The 18015-nt window shown below is 32.5% G+C and overlaps 1 protein-coding gene across 1 annotated transcript; it reads left to right on the top strand.

The window, feature by feature from the left end:
- Window positions 1-133: 133 nt before the first annotated feature.
- On the top strand, window positions 134-12202 carry LOC111416248 (organic cation transporter protein-like). The gene is made up of 9 exons (XM_023048215.2): window positions 134-899; window positions 1003-1243; window positions 1306-1412; window positions 1463-1617; window positions 10929-11097; window positions 11154-11405; window positions 11464-11675; window positions 11728-11909; window positions 11962-12202. The coding sequence occupies exons 1-9, from the start codon at window positions 757-759 to the stop codon at window positions 12094-12096; spliced, it is 1596 nt and encodes a 531-aa protein (XP_022903983.2). The 5' UTR covers window positions 134-756; the 3' UTR covers window positions 12097-12202.
- Window positions 12203-18015: the final 5813 nt, after the last annotated feature.

Below are 18015 nucleotides of genomic sequence, written 5' to 3'. Positions count from 1 at the left end.
GGGAATTTTAAAATCTTTATTTTTCCAGCGTTTAAAAAGATAAATACTAGTTAGAATCACGATACGTCTCTTTAAAACTTAATTATTCTTCGGAAATCCCTGTTTTTGCAATATTAAAACCATCATTGTAGTTTTCTTTATTTCCTGTGGAGGAAAATAGGTCAACATTTAAAAAAATCAATAATTTGGTTCACTACTATTTGTCTTCTAATAATAAATCTTGGCCTCCTTTTTAAAATCTAAATGTAAGTTGTGCCTCTAAATTTATCACTTTTAATCAGTACGTGGCAGTGCGTTGACTCGAAAAGGTGCATTGTGCAAAACATCTCTCGATTTGTTTAAACTTTGACCTTTATGGGATATTTACACGTGATTTCCCCCCCTTTTTCGATTCTTTGCATGCGGATCTATTCGAATAGTGATTACACGCAGGCTTGTTACGGTAATCGCGGAATTGCCACAAAAAATGGTTTCCTCACTTTGTTATTTCTAACGCGACGATAAAAATTAGTAATTCATCACCACTGATATTCCCATCGTGACGACAAAAATTAGTAATATTTTGCTGTTTCTCAAGGCCTATTGTTGAGTGTTTCGAAAAAAATAAAACATGAACCCGATCCTAGTCGAGACTTGGTCAAACCGTCTGGTAACTTGAGATAGAAACGTCGTGCGGTTCTATCAAAGTCATTGATAACCTAAATTAAAAATTAGAAAAGTTTGTTAATTTATTTTTATGAAAAACAAAAAGTTGTGATGGATTTTGACGATATTTTGTTAGAATTGGGGGAGATGGGGGCATATCAAATAAAAATTTATTTACTTATTTGTCTTCCTATTATATTTTCGGCAGCGAATAGTTTAACTTATGTTTTTGTGGCTGGAATTCCTAATTACAGGTAAGAATTTATTTGACTTTTAAATGACAATTTTGACGTTTAAACGTCACTTTCAAAAATTAATTGATTTAATAAATTTTATTTTATTTAATTGTATTATTAGGTGTTTGATACCGAATTGTGAAGATGCTTCAACGGCAGAATACAAAGCGGATTTTCTTCAAATGGCGATACCCAATTCAATAGATAATCCAAGTGACAAATATGTACCCACACAATGTACCCGTTTTGAATTAAATGGAACGTTTCCTAATGATACTTGTGTGGAGCAAGTTTTTCTTCGGAATCTTGTTGAAAAATGCGATAAGTGGGTCTTTGATAACGAGCGGACTGTTGTGAACGACGTAAGCATTCTTGCCTATTCAGGCGCAAAAATTTTAATCTCCGCAATTTTGGGCTGACTCAGTTCGGAATCACTTGCTTGGAAAATGAATGGAAACTTTCACTGGCGGGTGGTGCGCATTTTTTAGGAATACTCATAGGAAGTGCCGTTTTTGGATTTTTAGCCGACAAGTATTTTATTTTATAAACACGCAGGTTGGATTTTATATTCTTATTTTTAGATTTGGACGAAAACTGATATTTATTTTTTGTATTATTTTTATGAGCGTAACCGGTGTTTTACAAAGTATATCACCAAATTATCCATTTTTTTTAATTCTACTTTTTGCAAATGCCTTTGGAACAGCTGGAGTTTATCCACTCGCATTTATTTTAGGTAAAAAACCTTACATAACAATCTTCTCATTTATTTAAATACGAGATTTGCATTATTCGCCATATTCATAGATAAACTCCGGGTATTCCCCGAGTTGTCTATAGGATGTAGAAATCAAGGACGGTAGTTCTAGTTTTAATTGTTATTCAGCGCTAGATTGTTGTATATTTTTCAATCAACTAAAACTAGAGCTAACACTAGACCTAGAACTAGAAACATTCACGTTTAGCCGTCTTAAGAGACGCACGGCTAAACACTAGTGGTGGAACGGATACCGGCGACTACCCAGTATCCGGCCTATCCGGCCATTTTTTAAAATCCGCCCGGATACCGGATAGTTACCAATTACAAATTTATTACTTAGTACTCTACCATTCACAGGAATTAGTATCTCCTTTAGGTGTTGGACATTTGGACATTTGGAGGTGTAGGACAAAAGATTTGGAGAAAACTTTATTTGAAGTTTTGAAAAGATTTTCGATGTTGCAATTTTCATCGATAATTTTCAAAATTCGCTATAAAATTAATTTCTTGAAGCATCCTTGTGGAAATATCACCAATTATTAATTAAAGTATCCTCTTTGTAATGCAACAAGCCGTTTTGAAAAATCAGTTTTAGTTCTTCGGAAATAAATTTTTGAAATAATCGACAATTTTTTCGAATTTTGCAATTTTCACCGATTAAGTTTTAAAAATTCGTATAAAATCCATTTCTTGGAATATGAGTATGAAAATTTCCCAAAATGTTAATAAAAGTATCGTCTTTCCAATGAACCAACCCGTTTTGAAAAATAACTTTTAGTTTTTGAGAAACCAATATTTGAAGTTTTGATAAAATTGTCGATGTTGCAATTTTCATCGATAACTTTCAAAGTTCGCTATAAAATTCATTTCTTAAAGGATCCTTGTGGATATATCACCAGTTATTAATTAAAGTGTCCTCTTTTTAATGCAAAAAGCCGTTTTGAAAAATAACTTTTAGTTTTTGAGAAAACAATATTTGAAGTTTTGATAAAATTGTCGATGTTGCAATTTTCATAGATGACTTGCAAAATTTGCTATAAAATTAATTGCTTGAAGCATCCTTGTGGAGATATCACCAATTATTAATTAAAGTATCCTCTTTTTAATGCAAAAAACCGTTTTGAAAAATCACTTTTAGTTCTTGAGAAATAAATTTTTGAAATAATCGACAATTTCTTCGAATTTTGCAATTTTCGCCGATTAAATTTTAATAATTCGTATAAAGTCGATATCTTGGAATCTGAGTATGAAAATTTCCCAAAATGTTAATAAAAGTGTGCTCTTTCCAATGAACCAACACGTTTTAAAAAATAAATTTTAGTTTTTGAGAAAACAATATTTGAACTTTTGATAAAATTGTCGATGTTGCAATTTTCATCGATGACTTGCAAAATTCGCTATAAACTTAATTCCGTTAAGGATCCTTGTGGAAATATCACTAATTAGTAATTAAAGTATCATCTTTTTAATGCAACAAGCCATTTTGAAAAATCGCTTTTAGTTTTTGAGAAAAAAATTTTTAAAATGATCGATAATTTTTTCGAATTTTACAATTTTCGCCGATTAAGTTTTAAAAATGTGTATAAAATCCATTTCTTAGAATGTGAGTTTGAAAACTTCCCAATGTGTTAATAAGAGTGTCCTCTTTCCAATGAATCAACACGTTTTGAAAAATAACTTTTAGTTTTTGAGAAAACTTTATTGGAAGTTTTGAAAAAATTTTCGATGTTGCAATTTTCATCGATAATTTTCAAAAGTCGCTATAAAATTAATTTCTTGAGGGATATTTTCTTGTGGAAATATCACCAATTATTAATTAAAGTATCCTCTTTTTAATGCAAAAAACCGTTTTGAAAAATCACTTTTAGTTCTTGAGAAATAAATTTTTGAAATAATCGACAATTTCTTCGAATTTTGCAATTTTCGCCGATTAAATTTTAATAATGCGTATAAAATCGATATCTTAGAATATGAGTATGAAAATTTCCCAAAATGTTAATAAAAATGTGCTCTTTCCAATGAAACAACACGTTTTGAAAAATAACTTTTAGTTTTTGAGAAAACAATGTTTCAAGTTTTGATAAAATTTTAGTGGTTGCAATTATCATCGATAACTTTCAAAATTCGCTATAAAGATAATTTCTTGAAGGATCCTTGGGGAAATATCACCAATTATTAATTAAAGTATCCTCTTTTCAATGCAAAAAACCGTTTTGAAAAATCACTTTCAGTTCTTGAGAAATAAATTTTTGAAATAATCGACAATTTTTTCGAATTTTGCAATTTTTGCCGAATAAATTTTAATAATTCGTATAAAATCGATTACTTGGAATATGAGTATGAAAATTTCCCAAAATGTTAATAAAAGTATCGTCTTTCCAATGAACCAACCCGTTTTGAAAAATAACTTTTAGTTTTTAAGAAACCAATATTGAAGTTTTGACAAAATTTTTGATGTTGCAATTTTCATCGATAATTTTCAAAATTCGCTATAAAATTAATTTCTTGAAGCATCCTTGTGGAAATATTACCAATTATTAATTAAAGTATCCTCTTTTTAATTCAAAAAACCGTTTTGAAAAATCACTTTCAGTTCTTGAGAAATAAATTTTTGAAATAATCTACAGTTTTTTCGAATTTTGTAATTTTCGCCGATTATATTTTAATAATTCGTATAAAATCGATTTCTTGGAATATGAGTATGAACATTTTCCAAAATGTTAATAAAAGCGTCCTCTTTCCAATAAACCAACACGTTTTGAAAAATAACTTTTAGTTTTTGAGAAAACAATATTTGAAGTTTTGATAAAATTGTCGATGTTGCAATTTTCATCGATGACTTGCAAAATTCGCTATAAAATTAATTCCGTTAAGGATCCTTGTGGAAATATCACTAATTAGTAATTAAAGTATCCTCTTTTTAATGCAACAAGCCGTTTTGAAAAATCACTTTTAGTTCTTGAGAAAAAAAATTTTGAAATGATCGATAATTTTTTCGAATTTTGCAATTTTCGCCGGTTAAGTTTTAAAAATTTGTATAAAATCCATTTCTTAGAATATGAGTTTAAAAACTTCCCAATGTGTTAATAAGAGTGTCCTCTTTCCAATAAACCAACAGGTTTTACAAAATAAATTTTAGTTTTTGAGAAAACAATATTTGAAGTTTTGATAAAATTGTCGATGTTGCAATTTTCATCGATGACTTGCAAAATTCGCTATAAAATTAATTCCGTTGAGGATCCTTGTGGAAATATCACTAATTAGTAATTAAAGTATCCTTTTTTTAATGCAAGAAACCGTTTTGAAAAATACCTTTTAGTTTTTGAGAAAAAAATTTTTGATATGATCGATAATTTCTTCGAATTTTGCAATTTTCGCCGATTAAATTTTAATAATTCGTATAAAATCGATATCTTGGAATATGAGTATGAAAATTTCCCAAAACGTTAATAAAAGTGTGCTCTTTCCAATGAACCAACATGTTTTAAAAAATAAATTTTAGTTTTTGAGAAAACAAGATTTGAAGTTTTGATAAAATTGTCGATGTTGCAATTTTCATCGATGACTTGCAAAATTCGCTATAAAATTCATTTCTTGAAGGATCATTACAGTGTCCTCTTTTTAGAATTGCTTCGTTAGTTAAATCAGCATTAAAAAAGTTCATTTTGTATCTTGGATCCAAATAAGTTAACATATCTTATCAGCTTTCTTATTAATTTCATTTTTAGTCAAATATCTCAATAATATGGCTATGTAAGGGTATCACTTCGATGTAGAGATATGCCGAATAATCCGACTTTTCGCAAAATCACTATCCATTCCTTCATTACTAAACACGAATGTTTCAAGTTCTAGGTCTAGTGTTAGTTCTAGTGTTTATTCGTGACATCATAAACGGACCTTCGAGCTGTGCACCTGTTTCCGGGATACAGCAATCCTCTTAGATTCTACAGTCCTTGATATAAATATAAAGCATTAAGCCGCGTTGACTTGGGTTGTGAATCACGAACAAGAGGCGCCCTCGTGGTAACACGAATAATTTCACGACTTTTTCGTGAAAAGTGTTTACCCGGTAGGTATTTGCTTCAGTCGCGCATATGTAGTGTTTGGTGGCGGAAGCATATCAAGTTTTGTGTGGTGTATAGCAGACAGGATTTCACAAAATTTGACAAGAAAAAAACAAAAGATGAGAGTGAACAAGGAAATGGATTCTACAAAGAATTCATACTAATTTAATGAAAGACATCTCCAAGTACCCTGAAGATTATAAAAATTTGCTTCGAATGTCGGAACACCATTTTCGTTATTTATTGGAACTCGTTAGCCTCAAACTTCAAAAAATATCCACTAACATGAGAGAAGCTCTATCGGCTAAACTAAAACTGCAAATAACTCTTCAATATTTAGCTACTGGAGACTCTTTTAAAAGGTTAGAATATTTATTTAGAGTCCCCAAATCATCGATAAGTAAATTTATAGAAGAAGTTTTGGATGCAGTGTGTGATGCTCTAAAAGAATTTATCAAGGTAAGTAAAAACGTTATTTAATTAATAACGGTATTCTTATTATTGGTATGGCAACTAGACTTTCATCTAAATTCACGGGCAAATTTTTCAAGGGTTTGCAAAAAATATATTTCCTAAAGCAAGTATACATTTGCTAATTGCGCATGGCCAAAGTTAACTCAGAGATCCTTTATATCTTCTACAGCTAGTTTATAGCTAACTTCAGCTATATCATCTAGTTCATTTATCGTAGAATTAATATCATTTCCAACAGGTATCAAACATAGCTTCTTTTTACGAGATGTTTGCTGAAACTTTCTTTTTAAAGAGTCGTTTTGGCATTGCGTTTATTTAGATGTGGATTGAATTGTTGGGATGCTATTGCATTATATTCAGGTGAAGCTGGCTTTTCATTTACCGATACAGTAATATCCTAATAACAAGAAAAAATTATATAGGATTTTCATGAAAATTACAACCTCTATTTATAAAATAGCACACCTTTTTGTAATTTATCATTTTTCTGAGTATAAATATATTATATACATTAATATGTTTTTAGTGCCCATTGGGGCACTATATGGTAAGCAAATAGTTATAAGAGCACCATCTAAAACTGGGTGCCTTAGTTGATCATAATTATTGTTTCACATATATGGATATAGGAGCTAAAGGCAGAGCATCAGATGGGGTGTGAGGCGAAACTGTAGCCTGAATGAGACTATGGAGGCAAATATACTGAATATACCTTCAAATGCAGTTATTGTCGCTAATGATGCATTTCCTTTAACAACATCTCTACTAAAACCAGTAAACGAAATTTATCCAGAGCTGAACGCATTTTCAATTATAGGCTGTCCAGAGCAAAATGGATTTGGTATACTAGCATCAAAATTTAGAATATTTCAAAAGCCAATTGCCGTAGATACACAAAAAGTTAATAAAATTGTAAGAACCTGCTGCTCAATACATAACTGGCTTTGAAAAACTGATAATTATTATGTGCCAGCTAGCATAATCGATTCTGTGGACGAAAACTACAGTGTAATTCCGGGAACTTGGCAGCAAATAAGCAGTTCTGGTCTTACAAACATTGCTGATAGAACACTTGATAGACTTCCGAACAGATCAGCATTGGCAAAAAGAGATGAATATTGCAACCATGATGGAGCAGTGCCTTGGCAATGCAAATTGTTGAGGAGAAATAAAATACCACATTGGCTAGATTTTGTAGTATACAGGTGTTTCATTTAAAATGACATATGCTTATATCTCGAAAACCCAAAATCGAATCGAAAAAAGTTTCAAGTAAACTTTTTTTGGTGAAAAGGGTACACATGAGCAAGTTTTTTTTCAGGGTTGCCTAAAGGCCCTTCTGACGTCATTTTCATTTTTTCAAATCGTACAAATACTTTTTTCTTTCAACGTCTTGAACAACTTAACAAACTAAGTATTTTGTGCTTAAAAAATTTTTTTCTTAAATTCTGCGTTATGAAGATATCTACAAAAAGGAAATAAAACAACATTTTTAAAAATGTAATTAAAAAAATTTAATTAATAAAAAAACTTTATTTATTAATTTAAAACTTTATTGATTTAATTAATCGTAAAATAGTACTAAAATTCTTCTTCATTTTTGAAATCACCTTAGAACATTGATTAAAATTTATAAAGTTACCTTTATACATCGATTAAATGCTCAAAATGATGACCATTCACTTCTAAACATTTCTGAATTCTCATTGAAAACGTTCTCTGCACATTGCCAAGCTTTTCTTCAGTTATTGATTCACAAGCTGCTCTGATACGGTTTTTCATATCGTTTGGTGTTGTTGGAACCTGGTTGTAAACTTTCGTTTGAGGTAACCTCAAAGAAAGAAATCGGGAGAAGTTAAGTCGGGTGATCTAGTTGGCCAATTCACCGGTCCATTAGGACGTAATAATCCATTTTTCCGGAATCATTTCGTCTAAAACTTCTCTTGCGGCTACAGCATAATGAGATGGACATCCATAGCGCAAGTCTTCGCTCCTGAGTAAGGTCTTCCAACAAAACCGGTAAATCGTTCAACAAAAAATTCCGATACTTTCTGCCATTCAAATTGCCATCAATAAAAAAGGGCCAATTATTTTACTGCCAACAATGCCGCACCAGACATTAACTGTCCAAGGTTTTTGATGATCAACTTGTCTTAGCCAACGAGGATTTTCATGTGACCAGTGGTGCATGTTATGACGATTTACTTGGCCGTGATTGGTGGTGAAAGAGGATTCATCGGAAAATAGTACATTGAAGAAAAAATTTTCATTCAATCTTAATTTTTCCATAGCCCAAGTACAAAATTGCACACGATTTTCGAAATCATCACCATGTAATTGTTGGTGTAGAGAGACATGATACGGATGAAACTTATTAAGTTTCAAAATCCGATGTACAGGGTGTCCATATTTCGATGGGTTTGCAGGGTATCTCAGTTATTATGAAAGATAGAAAGTTGCGGCTTTCGCGAACCTGAGCTACTTTTTTGTAAAACTTACAATGGCTCAAACCAAATTTTCCTAGCCCTCTTCATTTTTGATATACAGGGAGAGTTTCAAAATTTACGATTTTCAGACACCTCCTGTATCTCGGCTATCCGGAAACGTAAAAACGGGTTCTAATAGATTTTTTCACGTAGAATTCAATGGTGCACGTAGAATTTTTCTAGTCATCACAGTTTTTGAGTTATAAAGAGTTAAGTATTTTAGAAGTTGAGTATTCAGTATTTGAGTTGTGTTTATAACTCAAAAATCGTGATGACTAGAAAAATTCTACGTGCACCATTGGATTCCACGTGAAAAAATCTATTAGAACCTATTTTTACTTTTTTACTAAGTTTCGTATAGCCGAGATACAGGAGGTGTCTGAAAATAGTAAATTTCAAACACTTCCTGTATATTAAAAACGAAGAGGACTATAAAAATTTGGTTTGCGCCATTGTAAGTTTCACAAAAAAGTAGCTCAGGTTCGCGAAGCCACAACTTTCTATCTTTCATAATAACTGAGATACCCTGCAAACCCATCGAAATTTGGACACCCTGTACACTCGTTAATGAAATGCCTGAATCTTTTGACAATTGACGGCAACTTACATGAGGATTAACATCTACAGCTTATAAAACAGCTATTTGATTCTGTTCATTCGAAACCGATCTTGCACGTGTTCGTTTTTTTCCTCCACGTTACCACTTTCCAGAAATTTTGTAACTATTCGATATAAAGTTTTAGGACAAGGCGCTCTTTCTCCAGGAAATTTTCGAACATAAATGCGATGAGCTTCTGCCCATATGTGGTTATTGTGAAAATTGAAAACACCAGCCTTCGAGAAAGATGCTTCATCGGTAAACAGAACTCCAAACTCAGGATTTTGAGCTATTTTGTCTTGCATCCATGTACAAAAAGCCAATCTTGGCGGAAAATCTTTTGGCAATAAGGCTTGTACTCTTGGGATATAGTAGGAATACAAAAGTTGCCTTTTCAAAATTCTCAAAACTGTCGAGTGTGATAGGTTTAAGTTGTGAACAGTTTTTCTGGTACTTGTGGTCGAATTTTCATCAATTTCGTTGAAATTTCCCAAGTAGTCTCCTCTACTTGGGGATTTGCAACTTCCATAGGTCGCCCATTATCAGCAGTATTCCTTTTAAAACTTCCATTTTCCCATAATCGTTGGTGAATGCGTAGAAAATGTAGAAATGTCGTAGTGTCTTTCTTGATACAACCGCCTTGCTTCTGCCGAATTACCGCACGCCATTCCGTAAAGGTAATGCATTTCGCACATTTCAGCATTTGTGTAATTCATTTTTAATTTTGTAATACAAGTTTACATTTTGCAGGTACAAACTAATTGTTATTTTGACAGGAGGTAGCTTTTGTTATAAAATTAAAAGAATACTTGTTAAAAATAAATTATACAAACGCTGAAATGTGCGAAATGGATTACCTTATTTATTTTTTGGAATAAATGTAACGTATATGTTAATTTACTTATTTATTTATTGCTGTAGTCGGTCCAAGATATCTGCAGGAAACTACGACAACCCATTGAAGATGCCAGGTGAGATCTTGGCGAAACGTCTGCCCCTTTCCAAAGGGACCCAACAGGAAGAACGGAATTATAAATTAAAATAAATACTTACCAAGTTTTATTGGGTTTCTCTTGCTTTTATGTGTGGCTTGAGAAAACGATCCATTATTTTGAACCATTTCACTTTAGAAGTATAAACTTTATAAGAACAACTCTGCTTATCTTTATACTCTGCTTAATCTTGTTTATATCTTGCAAATAGGAGCTACGTAAATTTTTAAATTTCATTATTACATGGATTTCTGTAAAACCATCAATTTCCATTGCAGTTACAATTCTTCTTGCTGCTCGTTTTTTATAGTCCTCTCTGGTCGTATCCTACAATACTAGCTCATTCTGATATAGTTCCAGACATTTATTGGTGTCTGCATCATTCATTATTAAAATATGAGCAGCCATAATTTAACAACTGCCCTTTTGCTCTGCTCACGACTGACTACAAGATACAAAAATCAAACAGGTTTAATATTTTGACGAATCTAATAATTGACACAGAGCGTAGCTTACGAAAACGTAGCTCACGTTCGTGATTCACAACCCATGTCAACGCGACTTTAAAATTATTCATTCAAACAGTTTAAAGTGCAAATTAAAAATTTTCCATATAATGAACTTTTTTAGCCTTCCCCGTATTAATCGCGGTTTGACTGTATTATTTTAGGTGTTGAATTAGTTGGACGAAGTAAACGTGAAATAACAGCAATAGTTTTAAATTATTTTTACGCTGTTGGAGAAGCTTTAGTTGGTTTATTCGCTTGGGTATATCAAGATTGGGTTCCTTTGCAATTAACGGCTTCGGGACCTTGTTTAGTGTTTCTATGTTATTACTGGTGGGTTAATTTGTTGTTGATGGCAAAAAATTTATATTCTAAAATAGATTTTTTAGGTTAATTCCAGAATCGGTGCGATGGTTGTTGGCGAAAAATCGAAAATTAAAAGCGAAAGAAATCGTTATAGAAGCGGCTAGATTTAATCAAGTCGATCTTTCTGAAATGATAATGATGTCGTTTGAAACGGACCAAATCAATCCCGATGTAGCACCTCCCCAAAAAGTTGAAAAATCTCCGTGGATAATGATTAAATATATTTTTAAATCAAAAAAATTAGTCGTGCGATTTATTATTATTATTATTGTTTGGTAATAATATGTCATCAATTTAATTTAGCTTTTTTTAATTATTTTTCTTTATTTTTAGGACTGTGAACGCTTTCGTTTATTATGGATTATCAATAAATTCCGTAAACATAAGCGGAAATAAATATTTAAATTTCTCTTTGGTTTGTTTAATTGAAATTCCTGGATATACACTTTCATGGATATCTATGTCTAAATTTGGAAGGAAACCCACTTTAGTTATATCATTTTTACTTTGTGGGCTAACCTGTGCTGCAAATATTATTCCATCAGGTTTTTTAATCCACCTAATTTAAAACTTGTTTTATTATTCGTTAAATTCTAGGTATTACCTGGGTAGAAGTAACTTTATTTTTAATCGGGAAACTCAGCATCACTTCATCTTTTGGTGTTGTTTATTGCCATACAGCGGAAATGCTTCCAACAGTTATTAGAAGTGGTGGTGTTGGAACCGCCTCAACAACTGCAAGAATTGGGTCAACATTAGCACCTTTTGTGCCATTAATCGTAAACAAAATAAGATTTATTTGTTTCTTAAATAATTAATTTATTATTTTAGGGAAAATATGTACAAGTGCTTCCAATGATACTCTTTGCAGGAGTCTCAATTTTAGCGGGATTGTTATCGTTAAAACTACCAGAAACGTTAGGTTCTAAACTTCCTGAAACGATCGAAGAAGCGGACAATTTATGATTTGTACAATTGCTACTTTATTAAGTATGTGGAAAATTTTAGTACTCTGTTTTTGTATCTTAATTATTTTTAATAATCAATAAAAAATACTTTTTTATTTGTGTAATCTATATTTTTATTTTTATCTACACTTATAATCAGTACATTATTTATAACGACACAGACAATATTTTTTTCATTGTCTCCGTAGAAAGTTTAAAGGTCTAATTTCTATATTAAACTTGATTATAATAAGATATTATTAAAATAATCATAATTAGAGTTTATTTTAAACTGGCATAAGCAGCCATTTAATTGTAAAACCCTTCACTAGACATCAATTAGCAGTTTCAGTTAGCATCTTTCAGTTATACTTTATTTCTTGAGCTAAATCAATTATTAAGAATTTAAGTACATACACAAAAGACACTCGAATTCTAAGCTAGGCTTGCTCAGTCATACAATAACAGAAGAGTTGCACGAAACTAATGACCAGCTTTTGTTACGGAATACGGAAATTGAGTTTTTGGGCGAATTAAGTTTGTCATTGAAACATTTTAGAACTCATCCGCAATCTGAAATTCTTGAACAAAGTGAAGTCTATAATTGTATAATTTTAGAACTCGCAACAGTGATCAATCAGACACATTTCCATAAATTTTAAGTCTTCAATTAATGTTGGGTTTTTGTTTCAATTCCAGGTTACTCAAACTTGGTATCGAATCAAATGCTAGCCATAACAGACGATATGCACTAAGTAGATTGAACATGAGTTGTTCTAAACTATATTAAGAGTTTCACGACTTTAATTTTTGAAAATTCAAGCTTGTGTCAAAAAGATTCCAAAAATTCACTTAAATTGTTTGAACAAAATTAAGTTCATTTACGAAACTAAGTCCATAATTGAGTGGATCTTAAACTCTTTGAATTACTATATCAGGATTAATGTGATAAGGAGATAATAAAGGTAGAAGTTAAATCTGCTGGTTGTTTTTAATTATCATCCTAATTAAAACTTCATATTGCCAAACACGTACTAAATATTGGGAGACGTCATGACATGATTTCTAGAAATTAAATTAATGTTAAAAAAATCAAATTTTTGGTTATAATATTCTTGAACTCAGTCTTGCGTTTTTATGCGCACCAAAAATTTTTAAGAACCATGTCCTTCTGGTCCTCTTCTACCATATACATTCATAATATTTCATAATATGTCCAAGATATTCCAGTTCTCTTTCCTGGATAGTGTTATTATAAGAGTTTTTATTGTCAACTAAAAGTTTAGTTGGAGCACGTTTACCACAGCTTACGTCATAGCTGAGTATTTGGCTTTCAAAATAAAGCTGAGAATAAACGAAACTCTAGAAGCTGCTGCATAGAGCTGATTAGCATTTTTTCTAGTCGCACTCTTTCCTTCCCGTGACAAGGTTTCTAAGGCCTCTTCTCTAAGGCCATTATAATAGGAAAATTCTCTTTAAAAACTCTAATATTTTTCTGTGTTTCTCGCTCCACCTTGTTTCACAAAGCCTGGAAATATTTGGTATCAATTTGCGTCTCAAAACTGATTTTTGAAAAAATGTAATAATATTATCTTTGATGGTACCTTTGGTGTTCCGGATTTCAGACAGACTATTTAGATCATTAATGATCAGCTTTAATTTGTGTGGCGAGCAGTGAAAGAACAAAGCTTTTTTATATTTTCTGCGTAGGATTGGTTGCACACCAATTTCTTTCCCGGACATCGTCGAACAACCGTCAAATACCAATACATTTGTCCGGATCAAGATCTTCTTCTGCCAAAAACTCATCTATTGCTTTTGCAATACATTTCGCATCGAAAGCATCAAGCTTGACGAATCCGAGGAATACTTTTGGAATTTCCTTCGTTTCCTGATCAAAATATCGCATCCCAATCGATAGTTGTTCAGTACTCGAGATGTATATTTACTGTATTTCAATTTTATTTTTTTTATACCTTGAGGTCTCATGGGTAATTGTGCAACCAGTTTGGCAATGGCGCTTACCTCGCTTTAGAAGATTAATTGGCTCTTTATTTGTTTCAAAACTATATGTGTCGAGGGTGTAAATATTTCAACGAGATCGTCGAGATTTTTTTTACTGAACGGATATCACTACTTTCTTATAATATTGTTCAAGGTCTTTGATATCATACAGAGACCGGCTTTCTTCCAACACTTTCAATGATCCATGTTTTCTATAAATTTAATAATATGGTTCAGGAAGTGTCATTACCGTTTGTTTTTTGATATCTTTCTCTAATCTGCCAAAAGCCCGGTCTGCCGGAAGAAAGCTGTGACCTCTCACTGGGAATGTTAATGTTATTTCTTTTACGTTGGAGGGTGATTTGTTTAAAAGCCAATGTATTAGGATATGAATAATATGACTGTTTTTGTTCACAACCATCACAGAACAATCGTGTAGTTTATATATTTGTAGATATTTCCAAGTCCTTTGAATAGGTGAATAATGCAGATCCTACTTCAACTGACCCTCTTCCAGATTGTGTTTCTAACCATGTAAAGAATGTAGGTTTTTTGAATCTAATGATACAACGCATAAGTTATATAAACTTATTTGTCTTGAATAGTATGCATCTTGTATAGGGGTTTTTGGTAACGGTTGCACTTTTTCCATATTAATTCACAAACTTATACTGTCATGCACATCCTGACGCATAATATATATTGGCCCTTATAGAGTGAACCCATTTCTCCATCATTAATTGCTGTTTTTTTTTCAGCATTTTTTTCAAGTTTTATTTTATTTTTCCAAGGAATGCAAGTACCACAGACATGTGATGCAGAGGCTTTAAAACTAATGTTGTATTCTTTGTAAAAAATTTCATAAAACATTGTGCGTTAAACTCTGAGATTAGCTGTGACCGAATACAATAATATTGTCTTAGTTTTTTGTAATTTAATTCTGAAGACAAATATATGCATTTGCTTTTGTTTCGGTTGTAGTGGCTTTCACTAACTGGTAGATTATTCAAAAACGTTCTGAGACTGTCCGTTTTATCCTTTGTTTTATTTGACTTCCTATCAACGCCGCGTTTTTCTTTAGGTATTCCACCTTGTATCAAAACTTTATTCAAATTTGCAACCTTTTCCTTGAAACATTGAAAACTTCAATAAAACAGGACCTATACACAAACTCTTTGCATCTTCGTGCCTTGACATTTTATTACATAGTAGGTACCACTAATAGCATAGTTTCTTGTACAGAACCTGGGCCTAGATTTCCCTTTTAAGTTTTGAAGGGCTCAAAAGCCTTGCTAAAAAGATGTCTTGCTTGAGTTTCGTAATTTTATCGTACAAACGTTTCCTGTTCTTGATTACATCCTCCATGGCTATTAAACGACACTTGAATTTTGACTTCGTGTTTTTACATCTATGCTTGCATGTAGCTTTGAAGTTGATACAAAGAGGGTTGGGTTGGGTTGCTTGTATATTTTCTGAAAAATAAAATGAAATCATATGCGAAAACCAACAGAAAACACAATATTCGTACACAAAAAAATAAGAGTACTAAAGGCACTTACTTTTTACGATAGATGAAGCGATCTTTTCGTATTTTCTGTCTTACACCACTATTTAGGGCACGTACATCCATGTTTCAGTCGGATTTTGTAGAATTTTTGAATGAATTTGTTAAAATCGATAAATTAATCGACGATATCCATGCGGAATCCATTTGTTTGGAAAATATTGGTTTAACCACTCGACAACTACTCTTCCGCGATGAGGTGGGGCACCATCGTGCTGGTACCACATATTTTGAATTACACTAAGAGGTACATCTTCAAATAAATCAAAAAGTGTATTGTTAAAAAAAAAAACTATAATTTACAGCGTTCAAACATCCATCAAGTAGATGCAAACCTAGTTGTAAGTAACCTAGTTCTAAATTGTTGTTAAATATTCCACCCCAAACGTTGATGCTGAAACGTTGTTGAAATTTCCTTGGTCTAATCGCATGCGGATTTTGTAATGCCCAGATATGTCCATTATGGTAATTATTTATACCATCTCGTGTAAAACATGATTCATCTGTCCAGAGAACATTTGAAATGAAGTCACTATTTTGGGCATGTTGCTGCAATAACCATTCAAATGCTAACCGTTGCTGCTTATGTCTTGGCTGTAGAGCTGGAACATTCTGTTTACGATACGGATGAAGGACTTCGCGGTTCAATACGCGCCATGCAAAATTTTGACTTATATGTATGTTGTGTGCTATTCTTCGAGTGTTGATGGAAGGATTATCAATGACAGCATTAATTACAGCTTCTTCGTCCTCTACATTAACTACATGCGGGTTGGAGCAGGATTACCTGTTTCTCGAAGTCTTCTGAAAGAATCGCTAGAAACTGAATAATATGGCAAATGACGGTGTGGAAATTTTTCTGGATATTCTCGTACTGATTGTCCAGCATTTCCATTGCAAAAACCATACACGCAAATTATATCAGCATACTCTTCAGTGCTATAAGTGTACATTTTGAGTTTCTTCTTCCCAGTAAACAAATTTGCGTTTCAGAAACATTTCTGATGCATATTATTGAAACATGAAATGTTTCTTCGACATATTTCTGAAACATAGTTGAAACGTGTCTGAAACTGCTAATGTCCGGCCTTTTTTATGTTTCATTAAAACGTTTTTGCAACATACAAGTGACAATTACCGTATATTACTAAAATGTTTCACTAACGGTTTTGAATTGTTTCTGCAATGTAAATACGTTCACCAAAATGTCTCCTAGAAATATTCAGCTTTAATTTTTTTCTTTCCATCTTATCTCACATCACATGAACATAAAACTATATAACTATATAATTTTATATAATTGCAGGATAAAAACAGCCAAATTTAGCGGGAGTCGCGATCAAACCTTATAGGTTATGATTTGACTTACGGAAAACGTAAAATTCTTTACATAGGTCTCTTTCTTTAAATAGTGTTCACTAGCCATATTTTCATTAACTAAGGCTCACTTTTACCACCTCTTGATAAATTTAACCGATAGATAATTACCTTGGTTACAGCGGCTTTAAGCGCTCTCATTGGCTAAGGCTCACTTTTACCGCCTCTTGATAAATTTATCCGATAGATAATTACCATGGTTACAGCGGTTTTAAGCGCTCTCATTGGTTAAGAGCGCCAATTTATCTATCGGTTAAATTTATCAAGAGGTGGTAAAAGTGGACTTTAGAGAGCCAATTTATCTATCGGATATCTATCGTAATCGGATTATCAATGACAGCATTAATTACAGCTTCGTCCTCTACATTAACTACGGTGTTTGACATGCGGTCAAATAGCTTTAGAGAGGCAGATTACCTGTTTCTGAAAGAATCGTATATCAGCATACTCTTCAGTGCTTTAAGCGTACATTTTGAGTTTCTTCTTGTATGTAATAATTAAACTTTAGAGTAAACTGACATATTACAATGACAACTTTGTTTTTGTTGGATGTTTGATTTTACTGGCTATTAATAAATTCGCTGCAGAAAACTTATTTATTAAGAGTTTATTGTATACAGTAATTGTTTACAATTCTTTACATTATTCAAATATTACTTTCACTCTCTACCCTCTTCCTCCATTTCCACGCCCTCGGCTCCTCGGCCCAATCATCCCCTCACCCATCCCTTGGTCTCCTCACCCCCATCACCATTCTCATCCATCGTTTCCCCTCTCCCCCCTCTCCTAAGATCTGCCTTCGGTCCATCTCCTCCTCCCTCAACTCACTGCACCCATTCAGCATGTGTTCTAACGTTTCCCATTCCTCCCTGCACAGCCTACACCACCCCTCCTCATCGGCCATCCAGTATTTGTTGGCTCTCTCCTCGTTTCCACAACGGAACCTAGCCACCAACTTTTTCCCTTCCTCATCTCTTTCCAATAACAAGTATC

The sequence above is a fragment of the Onthophagus taurus genome, chromosome 6 (assembly GCF_036711975.1).
Source record: "Onthophagus taurus isolate NC chromosome 6, IU_Otau_3.0, whole genome shotgun sequence".
Taxonomy (NCBI): Eukaryota; Metazoa; Arthropoda; class Insecta; order Coleoptera; family Scarabaeidae; genus Onthophagus; species Onthophagus taurus.
Note: the sequence above shows the minus strand (reverse complement) of the source record. Positions and strands in the feature narration are given on the sequence as shown.

Coding starts and splice junctions, on each gene's coding strand:
- LOC111416248 (XM_023048215.2), top strand. CDS start 757: ATGGATTTTGACGATATTTTGTTAGAATTGGGGGAGATGGGGGCATAT. Junction 1,244..1,305: donor AGCGGACTGTTGTGAACGAC/GTAAGCATTCTT, acceptor GGGCTGACTCAG/TTCGGAATCACTTGCTTGGA. Junction 11,098..11,153: donor GTGTTTCTATGTTATTACTG/GTGGGTTAATTT, acceptor TAGATTTTTTAG/GTTAATTCCAGAATCGGTGC.